At 41.2% G+C, this 21349-nt stretch overlaps 1 protein-coding gene across 1 annotated transcript in view; it reads left to right on the top strand.

Annotated features, from left to right (window-relative positions):
• Positions 1 to 279: 279 nt before the first annotated feature.
• Positions 280 to 21349, top strand: part of CDK14 (cyclin dependent kinase 14) — a gene marked incomplete at both ends in the record, with an annotated part of 240919 nt that continues 219849 nt past the window's right edge. Inside the window, 2 exons of the mRNA XM_079538094.1 lie at positions 280 to 370; positions 5743 to 5774. Coding sequence (XP_079394220.1) covers positions 280 to 370; positions 5743 to 5774 — 123 coding nt within the window. The remainder of the gene's footprint in view (positions 371 to 5742; positions 5775 to 21349) is intronic.

The raw sequence follows: 21349 nt of genomic DNA, 5'->3' as shown, positions 1-21349 counted from the left end.
CGCCGGCTCCCTCCCTGCCTCCCCCCTTCCCTCCTCCCTTCTATCCGTCACCCCCCGGCCGCACTTTCCTTGCGCTGCTCCCGTTTGCACTTTCCATCTCGCTCCTCCGGGGCAGCCCGGCGAGCGGTCGGGCCGCGGAGCTATGCGCCGTGCGGGGAGCGCAGCGGCTGCCGCGCCGTAGGGAGCCGTCCCCGGGCAGGGCCGGGGTGTCCCGCTGCAGGCGGCGGCTCCCGGGCAGGGCTCGCATTGCCGTCCCGCCTCGGGGCGGAGGGGCCCGCGATGTGCGACATGATAGACTCACAGTCCGCCGAGAAGATCAGCAGGATGAAAAAGTTGCGGAGAACTTTGTCGGAGAGCTTCAGCCGAATAGGTGAGGCCCGCGGCGCTGCCCGGCGTCCTGGGGGGAGCGCGGGGCTGAGGGCGGGGGTGCCGGGTAACAGCCTCTTGTGGGTACCGCTCGGGAAGATCGGCGTTTCCCTGCTGTGTGCTCGTGTGAGCGCTCAGCCCGTGATCGAGTTAGCCCGAAACAGTCTAGCAAAGTGAGAATGGGCATCGCCCAGCGCGCTGCCAAAGTGAAACCTCGAGAAAAATGCGGAGAAGCGAATTTGTTATTGTGTGGCTGCGGGTCTGGCCGCTTATTTTTCGTTCCGGCTGCGCATTCCTGTAAGTTGAGGCATGAGATGCTGAGGCTGATAGCGCCGGGTAGGAGACTGGGGAGGGCAGACAAAAGAAGTCGGTCTGTCATCGCCGCCGAGCCGTGCCGCGCAGCATCCCGAGGCAGCGATACCCACGGCGTCTCCCTGTACCGCCGCTTCGCGTTCGGCTTTGACACCGCTCGTTTCGCTCCGGGTTTTGTTGAGAACAGTGCTAAAGAGTTCTGTCGCCTTTGGGTCCGTATTCCTGCCGACCCGGGGCGCGATGCTGGGTTTCATCCAGCGCCGGTTGGAGGCGTTGCTGCCGGCTGGCCGCAGCGGCGTGCTCGGTGCCGGGGAGCGGGGCGAGGTGCGAGGCGGCGGCGCGGGGCTGAGCTGGAGGCCGCAAAACCGGCGGGAAAGGCCCTGCCACAGCTCTGGCCCCGCGCTCACCCCGTCAGGGCAGGGCGCCGTCGGGCGCGTCTCTGCTCCCAGAGCCGCTCTGTCTGTATCTGAGCTGTGCTCCCTCGCAGCCCTGGCAGGTAATCGCACAACACGTGAAAACCTGTGATGTCCACGTAGTGGTGAGGCTGTGGCATGGGCTGCCCAAGGAGGTGGTTAGGCCGCCGTCCCTGGAGGTGTTTACAAAACGTGTGGATGTGGCACTGAGGACACAGTCAGCGGGCTCTGTGGGGTGAGTCAGTGGTTGGACTGGGTCATCTTAGAGGCCTTTTCAACTGTAGTGATTCTGTGAACCTTTAGCTTGAAGTGTAGGAGAGCATCTGACATCGGGTATGTTCCTCTGTTCAGTCCCACTGCTAGGTGGGTAAGACTGAAAAGAGCTCATTCATGTTTGCAAAAAGATTTCAAAGGTGAATGTTTCAGTTCTGAAGTGGGTATTAAGTCACAGTTGCATGTCCCTCTGTTTCTATGTGAGAATATCTCTCACCTATATTCAATCTTATCTCAGTTATAGGCATTTCACCAATTTGATTTTAAAAAGCCACCCAGGTGTTTGGCCTGTCACATGCTTGTGTGTACGTACAGACACACACAGCCTGGCGCAGATCTGTGGGCAGGCTTTACCAAGTGGAAGTCATTAACAAAGACAACACTTTAAATGGAAGTGCTGCGTTATCATAGCAGCATCAGTCCCACTAATGCCTTCTTGGCACCATGACCTCTCTGAGTGCTAACTTTTGCATGTGTTAGTGGCTTTCTTGGGTGATTGCCTCTTTTGGTTGCTTTCACTAATGAAATACTTCAGTTTCTGTGAGAGCTTTGGGCTGATTTAGGTGTCCACATTGTTGTACCTTCTGTGTACCAGGACTCTTTGTGTGGTACCAGAGCTGTTTGCCTGTTGGGGCTGTTCTGTTGTTATGTCAGTAAAGCTGTTCCACCCACAGATGCTCCGGTAGTGTGAGCATCACGCTAATAAGTGCATGGTGAGCAAAAGCTCTGATTTATCAGATTGAGGTTTGAACTGAGCCCACTTCCTGATAGCCACAGCCGCAGATAAGCTCAAGCAAAGTGAGCGTCTGTTCAAAACTCTCAGTTTGCGTACCAGGAAATGCTCAGGTGCGACATGTGCTCCACTTCTGTTTTGAGATTAAAGAGAGGAAACCAAACCCTCAGTAGAGAAAGCTTTTACTTTTGTCATGCTCTTTTCACATCTCTTTTTGGCAGTCGGGCGCTCCTTGGTCAGGTCAGCAAGTGACTGAGTGAATCTGTATCTGATCTTCAGCTTTGTCAGTCACCCATTCCCTTATAATTTTTTATAAGCTTGTGATGGTCTTTTAGCTTTTCCTTGTAAATGTTTTCATAGGTTTAGGTACCTGGCAGCATTATGAACACTGGTGCTGGTGATGCAAAGTGATGGCATCTTCCTCTGCAGCAACAGAGGCATCTCGCTTAACTGGGCAGGGCAGCATGGGGCATCCCTCAGTGCTACTAGGTCTCAGCTGCTAAATATGATTCTTCTAGTCCTACAGAGCCCCTTGATTTTGATACCAGTGTTCCCATTAGCCTCTTCAGTGAGAGTGGTGGAAGAGCTCAGAGTTGTTATTGGCAGTTTATTTTTGATAGTGCTTGTAAGTCAATAGCCAATAACTGCCTTCAGGACCTCTTTCTCCCCACTGAGTGATTCTCTCTATTTGAGAAGATGAAAATCAGCAATCAGCAAGGAAACCAAATGCTGATTTTTATTTTTTTTTTTTCTTTCCCAATGTGCAACAGTATGCTGAGTAATGTTTGAAACTATTTTCCAAAAGAATAAAACAATGAAATGTGGTGTGGAAGTTCGGGATATTCCCCCAGCATCTTCAGATGAAAGGGGTTAGCCTTAAAACCAGCCCAGTCATCCCCAGGGCACAGAAAAGAGCTATTATTCAGTACTAGTTATAGCCTTGAGCAGTCTTGGCCCATTTTCTTAACTTTGATCCGATACATTTCAGCCATTGCATCCAGAAACTGGCAGAGGGTGGTGGATATTTATCTATATTATATATACTGCAAAATGCTGATCCAGCCCATAGCTGTTGGAGTTCCTGATACAGGAATTGTTTCTTTCAGCTTTATGAGCTGAAGAATGTGATGTGTGAAACTGTCTGCCTTGGTCTTCACCCTGAGCACTCTCCTTGTCCCATTTGCAGGCCTGGTAAAGGGTGACAGCACTGTGGGCTGCTGGAAGAAATGCATGTGGCCTTTTGTGCAAAGTTGAAGCAGGTATTCTGAAATTGGCAGGAAGGCTTCTATTGCAGAATTATGAGTTCACAGTTCCAGAAGAATAAACTGTCTTTGCAACAAAGGCATCCCTTCAGCTAGCAGGTTTCTGGTGATACAAGGAGTATCCCTCCTAAAATGTGGCACATCTGGAAGAACTCACGTTGCTTGGAATCTGAACAATTTACAGAATTCTTTTTATTGATAAGTTCTTGGCAGTGCATCCCTTCTTATACAAACAGCCAAATTAGTTTACAAATAATCCTTTCCTTGCTTACATACATACAGTTGCCCATACACACAAACACATGATACTGGATGTTAACCAACTTTGTGAGGCTGACTTGATTCACTGTTTCTTTTAGCATTTAAACCTTTATTAAGTTTGCTTCTTAGTTTTACCCTTTGATAATTATGTAATTAAAATGAATTACCAGTAATTTTATAAAATTACCATCATCTTGTAGTTATATAAAGAGTCCCTGGCTATGCGTCTGTTGGAGTGAGTATAGTACCAAACCATACTTTGAGATCCTTTCAGCTCATGCCATTTAACTTTTTTTTCCTTATGCAATCTGTGTAGTCCAAGCCCAGCACCTGGCTGGCAAGGGCAAGAAGCAGGCAAGAAGCCCTGCTGCAGTTGCTTAAAGGGCACGAAAGCTGTCCCTGGCAGCCCCCAGCCCCCCCGCGCTGTGCTGCACTACCCGCTCCTCACTGACACAAAGGTTATCTCCACTATCTCCTCTCTTGTACGCCCGCATAGCTCGCATACCTGAGGTAATGAGAAGTGCATTTGTAAACAGTTTATTATTATTATTGTTATTGTTTTAAAGTGGAGAGTAGAAGTAAAGACAAGCCAGAAATGTGCAGATTCCCATTTCTTGTTCTGCTGAGAATTTTGTTGTTATCTGTTGTTTGGTTATTCCTGAAACGTTTTGGTCTTACGAAAGCTGTGAGTTTTGGTGCGGAACAACAGCTTGTCAGCGTGACCCAGGGGTGTCATAGACCGTATTTATAGCCTGTGTGTTGTCATTATCTGAGAGGTAAATTAAAAGAATTAAAAATGTTTTCTTAAAAATGGTTCCACAAGTCTTTTTTTTTTTTTTTTTTTTAATGTCCTGCCTCATAACTTTTGAGGGCATAGGATTGGCAGCCTGAAAATGCCTTGTCAGGCCTTCACAACCATAAAAATCCATTTCATGGTAAAAATGTGCAGTCTGCCTGCCCAAACTTCTCAGCAAAGTCTCTCTTCTTTTCTCTCTCTCTCTCTCGAGCATGAAATCTAGATGAGTAATCTCCAGCAATCTGAGCGAAGTCACTTTTTTGTGTCCTGAAGAAATGCCAGTATGAGAGCAAACAAAGGCTGAAACATGTGTGCTTTCCTGCAGAAGGAGAGCTGTGGTGTGTAGCTCACAGCCCTTGGCAGGGTTGCAGAGCTGCAGCACTGTCCTTTGGCAGTGCAGCATTCCCTCGCCTCAGTTACTCTGTGTTACAGCTGTGGCAGCCAGAGTTTTGTTTTTTATTGTTATTCTTTCTGTTTCATAGAACACAGGATGGCTTGGGCTAGAAAAGATGTTGAAGCCCGCTCAGCCCCACTCTGTGCTGTGGGCAGGGCCACCCTCAGCAGATCAGGCTGCCCACGGCCTGGCTCACGTTGAGCACCTCCGGGGAAACCTCCAGTCCCTGAGCACAGGGTTTGGAAGGGATTCTGAAGGGAGAAGCAGCATGTAGAAGTGGAAACTACCAAGTCTAGATTCTCAATGGTGCTGGGCACTGAAGTAAAGACACCCAGTATGCTGAAGGATCAAAGTCATAAGGACAGTGCTTGCTACAGCTTTAGAGCTACTTGTGTCTTTCTTGCTGCAGCTGTTCACGTGTGTTTGGAACTGTTTTCATACTTCCTTTTTTTGTTGGTTGTGTGCTAGTTGATAGGATAAGAAAAAAATCTCATCTGCTTTAATGAAATTAATATTGGAAGGGAGGGGGGAAGGCCTGCTACAACATCATACTACAGTGCAAAGATGTATCCTTAGCAAAGGATATGTGGCTGGTTCATAGTGCTTTTGATGTATGAAGTTGTCAGGCTCTCAGGAAGGTATTTTCATGCTCACTAAGAATTAAAAGAAATGCGTGGACTTTTATTTTCCTTAACCTGGAAAGATAATATATTTCATAAATATGTAAATGTGGTTTCTTGGAAACATGCTGTGCAGTCCTACATACCATTTAGTTTCATATTTTGAGTGTAAAATTGTTATTCATGCCAGCATGTTCTTTTCTATTATAACAGGAAAGAGTTGCTCTGTTTTTCTCTTTCCTGGAGTTAGTTACTTTGTTCTCATTGAAATGCAGCACAGATAACTGTTTATTTTTTCCTTTTATTTTAAAGCCTTGAAGAAAGAAGACAGCAGCTTTGATGAGGTAGGTTAAATATCTACTTCACATAGTCCAGATATGCTTAGTATTTCTCACTTGTGCTCGGAGACCCACAAACAATAGTGTTACTACATGCATATGTGTTAATGCATGCACACTGCTTGAACATGTGTTCATTTTGCAAATAACTACCAGATGAATTGGTTGGTTCAAGGCTCTGAATGGAATGCTTTTTTTTTTTTTTTTTCTTGAATATAGTGAAACTGAATGTTGTGTGAAGCGTGCTCTTGTAGAACAGGTACATGCAGAGAAAAGGTGTATGTGGATAAAATACTTCATAGAACTTTACCTACAGTAGTTGTCATAACTGTAGGTGCGCAGACAATATCATAATATAATTCTTCAGAGAACACTGTGTTAAGTGCTTCTGCATTTTATTGTCTTTGTGCTGAGTGCCTCAACTGAGGTAGATGCTGCCTCTGAAATGAGGCAAAAACAATAAACCCACAAACCCAACAGCTAGCTGGAATGCTACGACTGGTACTTGATTATTCACGGAAGACATGCTTGGGGCTTGTCCAATCTGTAATACGATGCATGTGTTTGTTAAGTTGTAAAGTATACTGCTCACAGTTTATGCTTGCTTTTATTTATGATGAGTCTTGGAAGGTCTGGGTTGGTGAGTGTTGTTCTGCAGCACAAGTTTACTCAGGAATGGGTGTAGATCTCGGTGTGATAAGTTGTCAGTTGGTAGACAGTGCTTGCCTTGTACTTCTCTCCATCACTATGGCTGGAAACAAACAGTAATATTTTCATCTGTTGATATTACAGTTCTGCATGCAATGATCTTAAATCTTGGCTGATTGTAGTGAAATAGTTGGTGTCTAATGCCAGATTCTGAAATACATGATGATGTAATGTCCTTAATGCTGGATCAAATCAGACTTTGTTTCTTTCTAAACAGATCACAGCAAATTCATGACCCCTCTACTGAAATTCACTAATAGCAATACAAATGTTTTATTCTTTTCTGACATTTTGCAGAGTTCAAATTCTGCTCAGCCCCTTTCAGATCTAGAGCAAATATTCTGGAGTCAGATTTTGCCTTCAGAAACCCTTGTTGGACTATGCAGAGGTCCTGACTATTGTGGTTCCCCTGCAGCACTGTTTAGAGTTTGATTCCTTCTTAAAGTTATGGCTGTTTTGATAAGTGGCTGGTAGACTCTGAATCCTTATACAAATCTTGTCTGTTTTTATTCAATACTTTCTTTACTCTGAAGGCTTCAGTGGTTTAACTTTGTTATATTTACCTGTTAAGTATTTCATTTGATACAGAATTTGAAAGGATCTGTTAAAAGTTTTTTTTTAAAAAAAAAAAAAAAAAAAGGCTGCATTACAAAGATGCCAATTTTCCTGTCCTCTCCCCTTTCACAGGATTGTCTTTCTACAGCTCTCTTTAAACTTGGTTTTCTGTTTGAATAAGTGACAACTCAAACAGATCTTCTACATAAATTTGGGAATATGTGCAGAAAAAAGATTCAAATATGTTTTTAATGGAGTTGGACATATTTGTTTGACATACTGCAGTGATTGCAAAGGAATGCTAGTGGGAAAAGTGCACAAAATGATTTTTCTGTCACCTGTAAATAAGGAGTTTGATGTGACATAGGTATCAAACAGTTACATTGTTTTAGTGACACTTATTGAAAAGAAGACAGGATTCATATTTTATGTTGTCCTCATTAATCTCGGCAATCTCAATGCAGAAGTTCTTGAAAGTCATCTAGCCTGAAGTGTGAATCAAGGAATGGGAAGTACCAGGTAGTAGCACTTAATTCCCTTTGTATCAAACAGATCAGAAAATAAAATGATCTCAAGTAACAATGGTGTACCTGATTGTAGTGATGGGACAAGGAACTTGAGGGAGGGCTCTATAGTGAAAGGGAAGTCACGATTTTAGACCTTTAAAAATTGTGACCAAAGCACCAGAAGCAAAAGCAGTCCAGCAGGGCCTCAAATCTCTGAAGGGAGAGGGAAAATGACATAAAATGGAAGACCTACCTGAGGCTGCAAGGACTGCCTTTGCAGCTAAGGCAGTTGTCAGATAATTCTGCCTAATTTGGGTGTTACATCAAGCATTTAGTTGTTTATCCTTAGGGAAATAAAAAGGAAAAAATGAGCTGCTTAGTGGGTCTTTTTCTACCTACTTAACACTTGCGTATCGTAGCTCAGAAACCTGCAACACTGCAGGAAGTCTTTATTTTGGAGAGAAGCTACTAAAAATTAAGATATCAAAGATGGCAGGCAAGTGTATCCCATAATTGCTTTCTTATAGGTTATGAAATTAATCTGTCAAGTAAATGAGGACCAACAGAATCGTGAACAGCCAAGCCTGTAAGATGCACATCAGAAAACAATTTTAGTTGTTCCAGAAGTGTTTCAGGGAATTCTGTAGTACTGACTGTGGCATCTTCCAGAAGCTCCTGTGTATAAATGAGTAGACCACTTTCTATGCTGTCTTTAAACTTTGTCTTTTTCCTTTCTATCAGATTGATGTTTACTAGTCACCCCATGGGAATGTTGTCCTGACCCGGTACCTACTGAAATCAGTGGGAAATTCTCCTAGTTTTCAGTTGTTTCTGGATCAGTTTCTTTCAAAATGAATTATTACAATGTGGGAGTAGGGAGCGCAGGATGTTTTTGCCTGTTTTCAGGGTTACTTTAGCTGAGTGGGAGAGAGTAAGGCAGAGTTTTCCATCTTCTTTTTGTGCCCTGAAATATTACCTGCTCTCTGAAGAAAGCAAGCCATAGATAAGAGTTGCTCTACCTCTGGAAACAGCCTAACCCAAACCCAGGCAACCCTTTCTTTCTGAGTGTAAGTTTTGCCTGGCAAGTATCTGTTTCATTGTTTTGGGCAAAGCACTGAAAAAGGATTATCTGTAATGTGTTACCTTATTATCTACTCTGGATAGATGTAGATTTTACAAGATGTAAGATAAACACTTCTGAGGAGTAGTGCTACATGCAAAGAGCTGTCTATAAGCAGAAGTTTGGCTTTTGAATGAGCACTTTCTTTTTTGGCATTCCATTAGTGTCTGTCCGCATTAAAAGTAACTTCAACTATGCAGGATTGTTTTGATGTTTGTCAACTTTTAGAGTAGCAAGAAGTGAAGAATTCGGCCATTGTGTCCTGTAACGGTGTAATTTTTTTCTTTTTTGCTTGAATGTGATCATAGCTGACCATGTGTAGCTAAATTGCAGCATATTTGTTGGAGAGACACCCAGTGTTGATATTGTGACTAATTGCATCGCAATGCTGATAACCTGTTCCTTTGCTCAGCTGCTTGCCCTTGTAATTTATTTCTGAATTATTATTAATCTTGAGCTGTTGGTTCTTGTCCTGTTGTTAGTGGCTTCTCTGAGCACCTAAATCATAATTTAAGGCCTTTTGTCATAAGTCATACATGCTAGATGAATTAATATCAACGTCATAATGAAATCAAAGCAAAATAATCTTCAGTCTCTGATTAATTTACACAACTACAGCTAGTTGTGTGCAGAGCTGTACTGCTGTTATTTTTCTTTTTCCTTGTTAATTTTATTAGCTTCAAAAGCACCTCAGAGAAGTATCCATAGGGCTGTTTTTTTTTTTTTTAGTGTATTTTTTTTAAAGCCACCTTTCCTAGGAAATTATGAAATGTGATTGTGCCTGCTGCATACATAATTCTTTCTGACTTCATCCAGTAATTTCAAAGTTGGCCAGTGCTGGGACTCCTAGAAGCTCGGTGGGAGAGCCTGTGAGCTGGCTGAAGGACAAAGACAAAATCTGCTCTGACTGAAAAGCTGGAATGCGAGGTCTTGTGAATATAGGAGAATCTGTGTGGAAGGCTTATGAGTATTCTGACCTCAGCAAAATCCTTAATATTCATCTATTCCTTACTGTACGTAGAGTGTCCAACAGTGAGGATGCCAAAATTCGTTTAATTATGTCATTCATGGAACATCTTCTCTGTGTTTGAAATAGAAGTGTGTGAAAGCAAAGGGAGTTCTGCCAAGTTACTTCTTGTTTCTGTGATATGCTTGCTCTTGCAATCCTGCATTGAAGCACAACCAAAAAGGATACTCCTGTGGGGTGCTGCATTAAGTGGTTGGTTTAAAGGATCCTATGTCTGAACCAGAGAGTTTTAAATTCAGGGAGCTGAAAGAAAGGTTATTACAGGAAATAAAACAGAGCCCTCCAACAAATATACAAGAGGATTTTTAATGCTGTAATACAGGAAGCACATAATATGATAAGTAATAATTTTGCATTTTTCCCTCAATTTTTTTTTTTTTATATTGAGTAGTAACTTGAGGGAGCAACACATATAGAAAAGTATGGATATGACATTAAATCTTAGCCTTTTCTTCCTATAGAAGAGGATCTGGATTATGGGAACCTTCAACAGGAGGTGAAGGAGAAAGAAAATTATCCCTCTTCAGATGTAATGTTACTTTAGCGGTATCTTGGTCTAATCATTGTTTCATAGCCAGAAGACTTATAAGTGTGATACTGGTGTGTGACAGATTGAGGGGAGAGCCTGTGATAAAAGGGTATCCTGATTGTTAACCCTCTTTCTTTGATAGGATAATTCTTTACTGGTCAAGATATTGCAAAATCATCGCAAGAAGTGGCCTGGTTGTCTGCTTCTTGATGACTGGGCTTACGATGCAGTAGACTGGTGACTATTGCAATGTTTTGTGTGGTGGAGACTTTCCAAAGAAGTGGTTAAGATAAGCGCTGTAACAATAGTCTGAAAGCCTGTGGGGAGAGTGGAGGGAGGGATTATCTGCCCTGAGAACTTGGGTGGGACTTGGGCTGTATGATGACTTTGTACCTCTCATCTGCTTAGTGCTAGGCGAGCGGGTAATGGTGGATAACTGTTATAATGTGAATCTGAAAGCTAATGGGAGAGAGATTTAGGAAGAAATGCTGGGGAAGAAAAAAATCTGGAAAACAAATGAAGTATAGGTGTCAAATCTGTTTAATAATGCTAAAGAGCGTTATCTTCATCTGGTGATTTATGATAGTTTTCCAATCACGTACAGAGGTGCCTTAAGCATCCTGTGAGATGGGTCTGTTCAGACTTCTCACCAAGCAAGTGAGAGGAAACATAGTTCCAGGCAGAAGGTAACAAAATCAGTACTGGAAGTTGCTGTTACTGAATTGTCACTGGGGACATAAGACAGACAAAATTTTTTTTGGTGAAAGAGGGATGTAAAAGCTCAACAGTGTAACCTGATGCTTCCTGTGGGCGGCCTGTCTTCACTTATGTCATCCTTGGCTTCACAACAAGGTCTTTCTGTGTTAGATAGAGATTTTTCAAGTCTGCCACCTTCAACAGAGGGAATAGGCGGGGATGGTATTTTTTCCTGGGCATTTCTATTGCAAAGGAGGCTTCTTGGGAGGTGACTTAGCTGGGTTTGTGTTCCTGCCTCTCTTGACTCAAACTTTTCTTCCCCCAGTGTTTCCTTACACTGTTGAGGCTCTGTTCTTGGTCCAGTGCTTCTGTAGCAGACAGCTGAGACACCAGACTGCCCTGTGCACTTACTGATTGTGGTAGTCATGTGCTGGGTCTTAAGACCATTCTAACTAAGTATGAATCTGGATTGTGTCAGTAGGTCTTGGAAGTGTTATGTGACGCAGCTGTGTGTGGGTTTGTAGGACAGTGCAAACACCTTTGCTCTTACAAAGGTGTACATAGCTGCTTAATGGGAATCATCTTTTCTTCTTGATGAGGACTTATAAAGTTATTAATAAATGTGCTGCATGTGAGTCTGAGAGTGAAGAGAATGGATGGAAGGGACCAAATGCAGCCTCTCTGCTACAGTGCATAGTTTTTTGTTTGATCAGCTGTGTGAAAGATGTCCTTTCTGGCAGCTGTAAAAATATCTCTGTGAAACTTCTCATGGCTTCAAAAAGACAGGCAGCAACCTTTGGACAGCCTCACTTAATTTCTTGGAGAACTACCACTGTTCCATGTTTGATATGGCTGCTAGGGATTCCTGTCACTTCCTTGTTCTGTGTTGCATGTGGAAGAAAGGAGGGCTCTGGAAAAAAAGAGATGCCTCAGAAGCAGGTCTAAGTGATAGCAGTGCAAGCTGATAAACATTCAGCAGCTGGTGTAAAAGCATCCAAGCAAAACTGGCTGGAGGGTGGCTGCCTAGATTTTACTAAGATATAGAATAACCTAGATTTTACCAAGACCAAAATTTGAGAACTTCTCTGTTGTGCTAAGGGGAGAATTTTTGTCTGGAAGTATTCCTAAATCTGTTGAATGACTACGGTTTTGCTATTGGCCCCATATACTTGTGGTGTTAAGCTGTGCATTCTTCTGCCTGGTGTGTTTGCTGACAGTACATCCATACTTTTCAGAATGTGCCTAGTTTCATTTTGAAAGAAAAATAGCTTAGGCAACTGTGAAACTGCTTGTACTCCTCTGCCTTTCCTTCTCCTATGGATATAAGATAGCAGACAGGTTTGTGTCACTAGTTAACGCGTGTGGCTTTTGTTTAGTTTTTCTTTGAAAAAGGATGAAGCAAAAAAGCAGAACTTGATGTGTGCCGTGCTTAGCAATTTGTGAGGATCTGGCCAAAACACTGCCATATAAAAGTTTTAACCTCTGTTCTGGCCATCAGGGAGATGTTTTAAACATCAGAGAGGCACTGCAAAATGGGATGAATTTCTAGGTCTACTTCTGTCAGTTGGACATGTGTTTGTGTGTGGGATGTTTCTGTTGGTCAGATAAGAGGATATATGCATTCCAGAGACATGGAGTCAGATAATAAACTATTCATATTTTGATGAAGTGCACTTCTGTGTAAATCCTTTTATTTTCTTTGGATACACAGGATATAGTAATTTAATGGTAGACTAAATAAAGCAGAGTAATGAAACAGAGTATGTTACCTATGGGATCAGTAACTTCTTGTTCTTGACCTCGCTGGGTGGTGTCCTACTTGCAAGACAAGAAATAGTTGAGTGTCATCTCTTTAGAAGAAATAGTTTGAGTGTCAATCTTTGAGATTCATCTTTGATAGTTCTCTCTTCTACCTTTCTTGTACTTTATGGTGTTCTTTAAATTATTTCTTCTTCAATACTAGCATATGTATGACTATAATTAAATGCTCTTCTCATGAAAGAATGAAACTAAATGAAAATAAATGGCTTGTGACTAATTTTCTTCTCTTTCCTGAGAAATTTGGTGTGCATGATACCTCATCTGCTGTGTTATAGTATCACTGATGACAATTTGTAGGATTCCATTCATAGTAATGAAGATTCTGAGTCAATTGACATCCCCTGCTTGTGTATACAGAAGAGATAAGAAAGGGAAATCTCAGGTTAAGACAAGTTTATTTAAGCAAAATAGGTTGATTTGCACAACATAATATCATTGATAAGGTTTAAGGAAATTGTTATTGCCTTTCTTCTTTTTATATTAATATATTTGTTTACCCCTTTTCCCTTCCAGCAAAACTATGTACTTTAGAGCCAGTTGAGTTGCAGTCCTGCTAGTACTGCCATACCTGGATACAGTACTAAATGTAGGTATGGCAGTACTCATACCAAGTTTCATAATTCAAATGTGAATACTATAGTTTTTTAAATATGAGATATTGATAGTAATTTAGTAACCAAAATTGAGATTGAAAGCTGCTGAAAACTTAGTGACAAAATGATGGTGTCAAGACCACTGACAGAGCATATAATGGTCATATCAACAACTTTAGTTAACAGGTTCTCCTGAGCTAGTTACTTGATCTGAATTAAGTTTCTCCACATGATTTATATGTTCACCTTTTTCAGAACTGAGAACTAGAAGCAGGTGTTGAAGCACTTGTATTTTCCAGTCTGGTTTCGTTTTGCTTCCTTCTACTCAATACAGTAACCAAAGGTGCATCGTAGTCCAAAGGTGGTGGCTGTTGGTTAAGTCTTAGGACAAACGTGAGATACTACTGAAGTGCTTGCTAGTTGAAGGGCAGCTTCAGGGAGCCCAGGAGCTTAGTCAGAGGTTGGTTCCACGTTTCAGAGGTGGCAGGCAAGGACAGTAGGGAGCACCCACAGGCTGCCCACGGCTGCATTACCTGTGATGACCTCTTAACTCTGTGTGACCTCTTAACATGAGCCAGCAGTGCGCTCTGGCAGCTCGAAAGGCAAATGGGATCCTGGGCTCCATCAGGAGAGGGGTGGTCAGCAGGGACATGGAGGTGATTGTCCCTCTCTACTCGGCTCTTGTGAGTCCCCATCTGGAGTACTGTGTCCAGGTGTGGAGCCCTCAGTACAAGAAAGACATGGAGATTTTGGAAAGGGTCCAGAGGAGGGCGACTAAGATGATCAGGGGCTGGAGCGCCTCCCCTATGAGGACAGGCTGAGGGAGTTGGGCTTGTTCAGCCTGGAGAAGAGAAGGCTGCGGGGCGACCTCATTGCAGCCTATCAATACCTGAAGGGAACCTACACCCAGGAGGGGAGTAAACTCTTCAAAAGGGCTGACAATAGCAGGACTAGGGGAAATGGATCCAAGTTGAAGGAGGGAAGATTTAGGTTGGATGTTAGGGGGAAGTTCTTTACAAGGAGAGTGGTTAGGCCCTGGAACGGGCTGCCCAGGGAGGTTGTGGATGCCCCGTCCTTGGACGTGTTCAAGGCCAGGTTGGACGGGTCCTGGGCAACCTGATCTAAATGTGTATGTTTGGTGGCCCTGCTAGGCAGAGGGGTTGGAACTACATGATCCTTGAGGTCCCTTCCAACCCGGGTGATTCTGTGTGATTCTGTGTGATGCAGTGCCAAGTGTGGTGCAAAGTGCAGGTCGGTGGCTTCCTTGTGTGTCTTGGCTTTCCAGGCAGATTTATTAAATTATCTGTAACATGCTCTGCTTTGCTAATGCAGGTAGTGATGCAGTTTTACTGTTAGAATAATAATGTACACTTGCTCAGAAAAAAGTTGTTTAGCTTACCCATGCAAAGTATGATGCCAATTCCATTCATTGGATTTGTTGTTATTATTATTAGCTTCTAAATATGCAAAATTTCTCATGACTGTAAGTTTGCCTTGTTTGGAGTGTGTGTGTGTATATAAAATACACATATATTTGGACATACATATACCCAAATATATATATTATGAAATATATATTATGAAATATATATTATGAAATATATATTATGAAATATATATATATATATATATATATTTTTTTTTTGTAAAGAAAGTACCATCTAGAAACAGGATGTTACAGGCTTCCCCTGCTGACCTTGGGGATGCACAGAATTCTGGAAACCAGAGAAGAACATCTGGAGAAATACTTGGGATGCCATATTTACTTTTGTGTTAGCAGTATGGCTCAGTTAAATGCCTGGCCATTGTCAAGTCAGGACAGAAGTTCAGAGAAGATGAAGAGCTGTGCTCAATTTGCTTGCCCTTAAAGAGGCATGCTGTAACACTTCAAGACTTCCTGTTCAAATCTGTAAAAAAAAAAAAAAAAAAAAAAAAAAAAAAAAAAAATAAAAAAAAATTGAAATTTGACGTTAGCAGCTATGGGTTAGACTACTTTTTTTTTTTTTTTTTTTTTTTTTTATAGCTCAAACAGTTATTTTCAGGGTGTGGAGAGAATCCTTAATGATGCATTATGGTTGGATGTAAGACAACGTTAAAGCTTATATTTTGAAACCAAAGTGATGATATTCAGCAAAATGTGGTTTCAAAAGTAAAAATCTAAGTTATTCTTATGAGAAAAGGCTCCAGAATGTATTGGTAGAATAGAAATAGTACTACCAAGGAAAATGGGACTCTTTTTCTTAATGTTCTGTGTTAATGTCAGCAAAGTTCTAATTGAGATACTCCAGTCAGTGTAGTGCCAGCATTAATTACTTCATTCTTTCCGAAGTGTGGTAGGAACAATCTGGATTTTTACAGTTGAGGTGATGCTTCATTTTGAAGTCACCAGTCAAACTTCAAATAGAACACCTACTTGAATGTATGCCTATGGAACCTAGTAGAGCACAGGAGTTTAATTCTCGCTGATGAGCTGGTGAGTCCAAGAGGTGATTCCAAGACTCTGACAGGGTTCAGTAGTAATGTCAGACTTTAGAGTAGATGTTCTGCTGTGAGAGGATCTTCATCATGGAAATATCTGAATCCAGTTTATTTTATTATTATTACACTTGTGAAAAATGCCATGACCATCTTCCTTGCTCTGTTTCTACTGCTTGTAAAAATAACTAAATATACACGGAGAGAGAGAGAGAGAAGCAAAAAATTGATTTTTTTTTTTTTTTTTTTTCTTTTTCCCAAGAATGCAGATGGAATAGGAGCTATATAGTGGGAAACTAATAACTGTGCTCTGTGCTTCTTTTCTTCAAAATTTAAAACATAGGTAGTAAATCGGTGATGAGTTAGACAGAACTACTGTAAGTCCACCTCTGCTGTCTAACCACATTATTGGTCATACAGCTTGTGCTCACGGTCTGTCAGTAATGCTGTGAGCCTCTCTGAGGGACAGTAAATCAATGACAAATCATGCAGGCAACTACTGTATGCCTTAACTCTGTACAAGATGGAATTCAGACTGGGGAAATGAGGAGACTGTGTCTACAGCCAGGTGACACTGTTTCCTAAAAATTATGTTTCAGAGCAGTTTTGCAGAAAAAAATGTGAGGGTTCTGGTGGTCATCAAGATGAATGTAAGCCATCTGTGTGCCTTTGCTGCAAAGATATCTAATGGTGTCCTGGACTGCATCAGTTGCTAAGAGGTTGAGGGAAGAGACTGTTCCCCTCTATTCAGTACTGATGAGGCCACAGCTGGAATTGCCGGGTCCAGTTCTAGACTGCAAGTGCAAGAGAGACCTGGACATGCTGGGCAGAGTCCAGCAATGGCTTGTGAAGATAATCAAGGGAGTGAAGCTGCTCTCCTACAAGGGAATACTGAAAGAGGTGGAATCGCTTGTGGAGAAGACTGTCTAAAAATACCTGAGTAGAGGATGCAAAGGCAATGGGGCTCTTAGGGGTTCCCAGTGCCAGGACAAAAGGCAATGGACACAGACTGCAACACAGGATGTCCTCTCTGAACATCAGGAAACGTTTTTATTATGAGGGTTCTGGTGGAGAAGATGGGGAGGCAATCCAGTTGCCCCCTCCGGTCTCGACCATTGCACAATTCATGTAATTTATTGCAGGCTTCTTTCTTTCTGCAATCCATCTGGAGATTTTTGTATCACTTCGTGTTTTAAGCAAGTGACTTTTAGTTTTGTCATCTATGAGTACCGATAATATTTCAAATGTTTTTGCAAGGCGAGGTAATTTCCTTTGGATGTAATTCCATACACTGCACTGCAAATATTTGTGGTCCAAGTTCTATGAAGAATGTCAGAGGTACTGTTTCAAAGCACTTGTTTATGAAAGGTTAAAAGAAATCCAGATGTGAAGATTCTCTAGAAGTGTTTGTAATAAAAAGCTTTAGAAGCTCATTCCTATCCATCACTCATCTGTTTATGACACCTCTGGAAAAATCCTTCTGTTTCTTTCCCTCCCTAAGCCCCTAGCACTTGATACTCTAGGAGAGCAACGAAGAGCTTATTGCTGGTTCAGGTTTTTTCCGCTTGCATAATTTTACCTCTCCTATTTCAATGAGGAATTTTTTATTAATATGCGTAGTATCTGCGCTTAAGCTTCTCATCTCTGCTTTCTTCAGCTGGTTACTTTCACAAGCAAGAGGCTCTGAGAAAGCAACCTATAGATGGAAAACATCTGTATTTATGAAGCCTGAAATGACTGTATGCATTTAGCAGATATAAAGCTTCTTTCTCCTGGAATTGTTCCCTCATAGCAAACGTGCAGGTATTCTGAGGCTCCTGATGATTTGTCTGGAAAGAGGAAACAACTGCTGCTGCAAGAATAGAAGTAAGATTTATCAAAGGAGGGAAGTTCTGCTTTGTGTCTTGATTTTTCTCTTTCTAAAGGATGCTTGTAAAGCTTGGAAGGATGGCATTAAGAGGAGAACAAACAGCTTTCTTTATTTTGTGTGTTGATTAGTCCTGCTTTTAGGTAGTACAGAGGAGAGGGGAAGAACTGATATTAGCGTATTGTTCTTCCTCCTAGGGAAAGAGGGAGTGTCCCATCACATGTATTACTGGGTGTATGTTTGTTTTTCCTAGTTTTCTAATTTAGTTGTTTTTCAGATATGTTTCAACCTCTCCTGAAGTACAGATCGTCTGATACCTCTGCATGTGGGCCTAATCCTGACACATTCCCAGTTTTAGCCCTGACATTAGCTTGAAGAAATGCGATGTGGAAAAAATAGCCATGGACCCAGAGTGTGGCCAAAATTATTCATCTCATTAGTTTTTAGCAGGACTCCTGGTTGCCATTCCTTGCTTTTTCTTGGATTTGTGGGGATGATTCTGAGATTTGGTGACGATAATGGTGTTGTATTCCTAATGGAAAAGGGGTATGTTCCCATGAACATGAACGTAACACAATCAAATGAGCTGTGTGTTCAAATGTGTGGCATCCCTTTATTTCAGTTTTCTGTCTGAGATGGGCGTGTGGTCACATACGTAACTTTGAAGTGTAAGCTGCTTTATGTTATCTGTTATGTTATCTGGAGTTACACCGCTTAACATACTGTTACTGTGGAGCTGCCTTTCTGTAATAGTAGCTTGCATCCTGCAAACCTGTTCTTGAAGCTTGGTCTTGAGTGCCAAACTTTTTCAATAGAAGAGTTCAAAAGATTGTGCTCATTATGCTAAAAATATGGTACCCCTAGGCTCCTACTTGATCAAACTTAAAGATGCTTTAGAACTGGGCCATAATTAATTGTACAGTAAAACAGAATTATTATTAATTTATGTTTATAAGAGAAGGGACTAAGTTATGTTCATTCTTTGTACAGTTTTGGAAAAGAGAAACACGCATTAATAAACAACATGTCTGTAATTAATTAATGATCCCCTAGAGAAGGTTTGCTCCCAAAGTAGCTAATTACTGTGTAAAATACTAAAAAAAATTAATCCCAAAGCAAATCATGCAAAATCAGCCATGGGGTAGTGAATTGTAGAGATTGTTTTCTGTTTTAATACCTCAAGTTAACAACTGAGACAAATGATGAAATGCAAAACAAAACTCCAGTGCTCAGGTGCATTTTGGCATTTCTCATTAATAGGATCTTAGCTGTGCATTAAAAAATATCATAAAGATCTTAGTAGAATTAGTGTGAGCTATAGACCTCTTGCCATCACTTTTTGTTACTGAAGGAAGATCTAGACAGGTCCTAAGTACCAGTCCTCAACTTCATCATTCTCTACTTTTTCGGTTGTCTGTCATCAATCTTCTGGTGAGTCTTGCTTTTCTCCTTTTTCAGATAGAAGTGGAAAGATCTAGAATTCTATCACTAACGTACATTTCAGAAGCTTATTGTTGTTGTAGCCTACATGTCATCAGCTCAGGAACCAGTTAACGAACAGGTCATCACGTGTTTCTCGATCGGCAACTGAAGCAGATTTTGTTATTGGCTTCCAAAATTTTAGGGATTTTTTTTTTTTTTTTTTTTTTTTTTGCAAATAATAAAATGCACTCTGCTTTGTGCACTGAGAGATTCACCGACTTCCAAGAAAGTGCATAAATATGTCAAAAACTTGTGTGCTTGTAGAATCAGAGCCTTGATTCACAAAACGGTACTTAGTAAGAAAAACAGGTACAAAGTAGTAATTTTTTTTGTTGAAAACAATGTTTATTGCAGAGAGAAATGTTAGCAACATTGATTGATATCTGACAAGAGGTGCAGAAGTAATTAACGTGACAATGTAGAAATCATATCATAAATATTTTTGTCCCTTGCAACTGCAGCACACACATAAACTAGACTTTTGGATGTTCTGTAGTGTGCTTTATGAAAGAAAATATTTCTTTTCCTTATGGAGAGAAAATTATATCTTACATAAGTTTTCCGTACAAAGTCTCCATAGTTCTACTTCAGCCTAACTGATATGTACCGCTTCTGTACAATTTAAATCAAGCTCTGATACATCCTCACTTCCCTTTCCTTCCCTGCTCTTAAATCTTACGTGGCTTTACTAAGAACGAATGAAATCTTCCCTATACTTAGAAAATGAGACTTCTCACTCTGCAACTATTTATAAGTCTCTGTAACATATATCAGCCTGTATGTAGTTATATAAATCTCGCTCTGTTGTCTATTCGTATAATAAAAAGTACATAACACATCATATGGAATATATATAACTATTATATAGTATTATAGTACATACTATAAAATGACCGGTTATAAACAACTGCATGCTTAAGAAGTAGCTAGGACATCAGAAATATTTATAGTGTGATTTTTTTTTTTTTTTTTTTTTTTTTTTCTTTCTTTCCCCATTCCTTAAAGGTAATGACTTAGGAACAAATCTGTTCTCAAATATAATTGAAAATTGGGCATTGGTTCTAAGCCTATTTAAACCAGTTTAATCTGAAGATGAATGTGAATACAGAATAAATTGCTGTCTATGAAACGATGTATTCAGACTACAGATACTCATGTTTGGCAGGTTGTGTCTTGACTTGGCCATTTCATCCTGCCTTTATCTGTTATACATATTCTGTATAAACTTTACCATCTGTGCGCTTGATATAAACGACTTTTCTCATGTTAGCAGGAATGATTTGGTAGGGGAAGCTAGCAGCTGTGTTGCTAGTATGTTCTCAGCTTTTATAGACAGGAGATGTGCTGACCTGCTTCTTCGGTTTTATGGTGGAGCTCTGAAAGAGCTGAGGAGGTGACACAGAAGGAGTTGTGCATGTTCCTCCTTTACATGCCTTGAAGAAAGGGGTCACCGTTTCCTTCTTTGCTCTCACTTTCTTTGCTAATCTGTTGAAGCGCCTTCTGGAGTCTGTTTGGAAAGGCGTTGGAGCTGGAGGAAATGAGACAAACTGTTATGGGGATATGGAACAGCTGTGTTGTAAGGAGAAATTCAATAGTCTTGACTTGTTAAGTCTGGAAAAGACCACCAAGGGTGAATATGACAGATGTGCAAAATTCTGAATTATGTGGATAAAGTGATTAAAAATAAATAGGAAAGAGATTTTTTTTTTTTATTTTTTTATTTTTTTATTTTTTTTTTCTTCCCTGTGAAGAGAATTAATTGAATTGATTTCATCACCCCATGTTGCTGTCTGGCTTCCTGTAGTAAAGGTGCACCAGGACCTGTTCTGGAGGCAAAAGCCTTCACAGGGCTTGGCATCTGTGGGATTTTTCCCAAGATTTGGAAGAACAAAGAGTGTCTGCAGCAAGGCAGATGTTGGAGGAGGGGACAAATGAAAACCATCTGGAGGTGTCTCTCACTGGGGGGCATGTGCTCTCAACACAAACCAGAGAGCTTATCTATTGAGTGTTGGAGAAAGCAAACTGGGCTGGGTGGTTCAATCCAATATTGGCTTTCATGTGTTGGGTTTTATTGCTCAGAGCTAGGGACATTGAAATATTGCAATTACCTGGTAGCATTTTCTAGAGATAATATTTTTAAACAATACTATTTCTGGCAAAATTCCAGGCTTAGTCATAGCTATGCATTGGTTAATCTTCTGC

Source organism: Tetrao urogallus, assembly GCF_951394365.1.
Source record: "Tetrao urogallus genome assembly, chromosome: 7".
Lineage (NCBI taxonomy): Eukaryota > Metazoa > Chordata > Aves > Galliformes > Phasianidae > Tetrao > Tetrao urogallus.
Note: the sequence above shows the minus strand (reverse complement) of the source record. Positions and strands in the feature narration are given on the sequence as shown.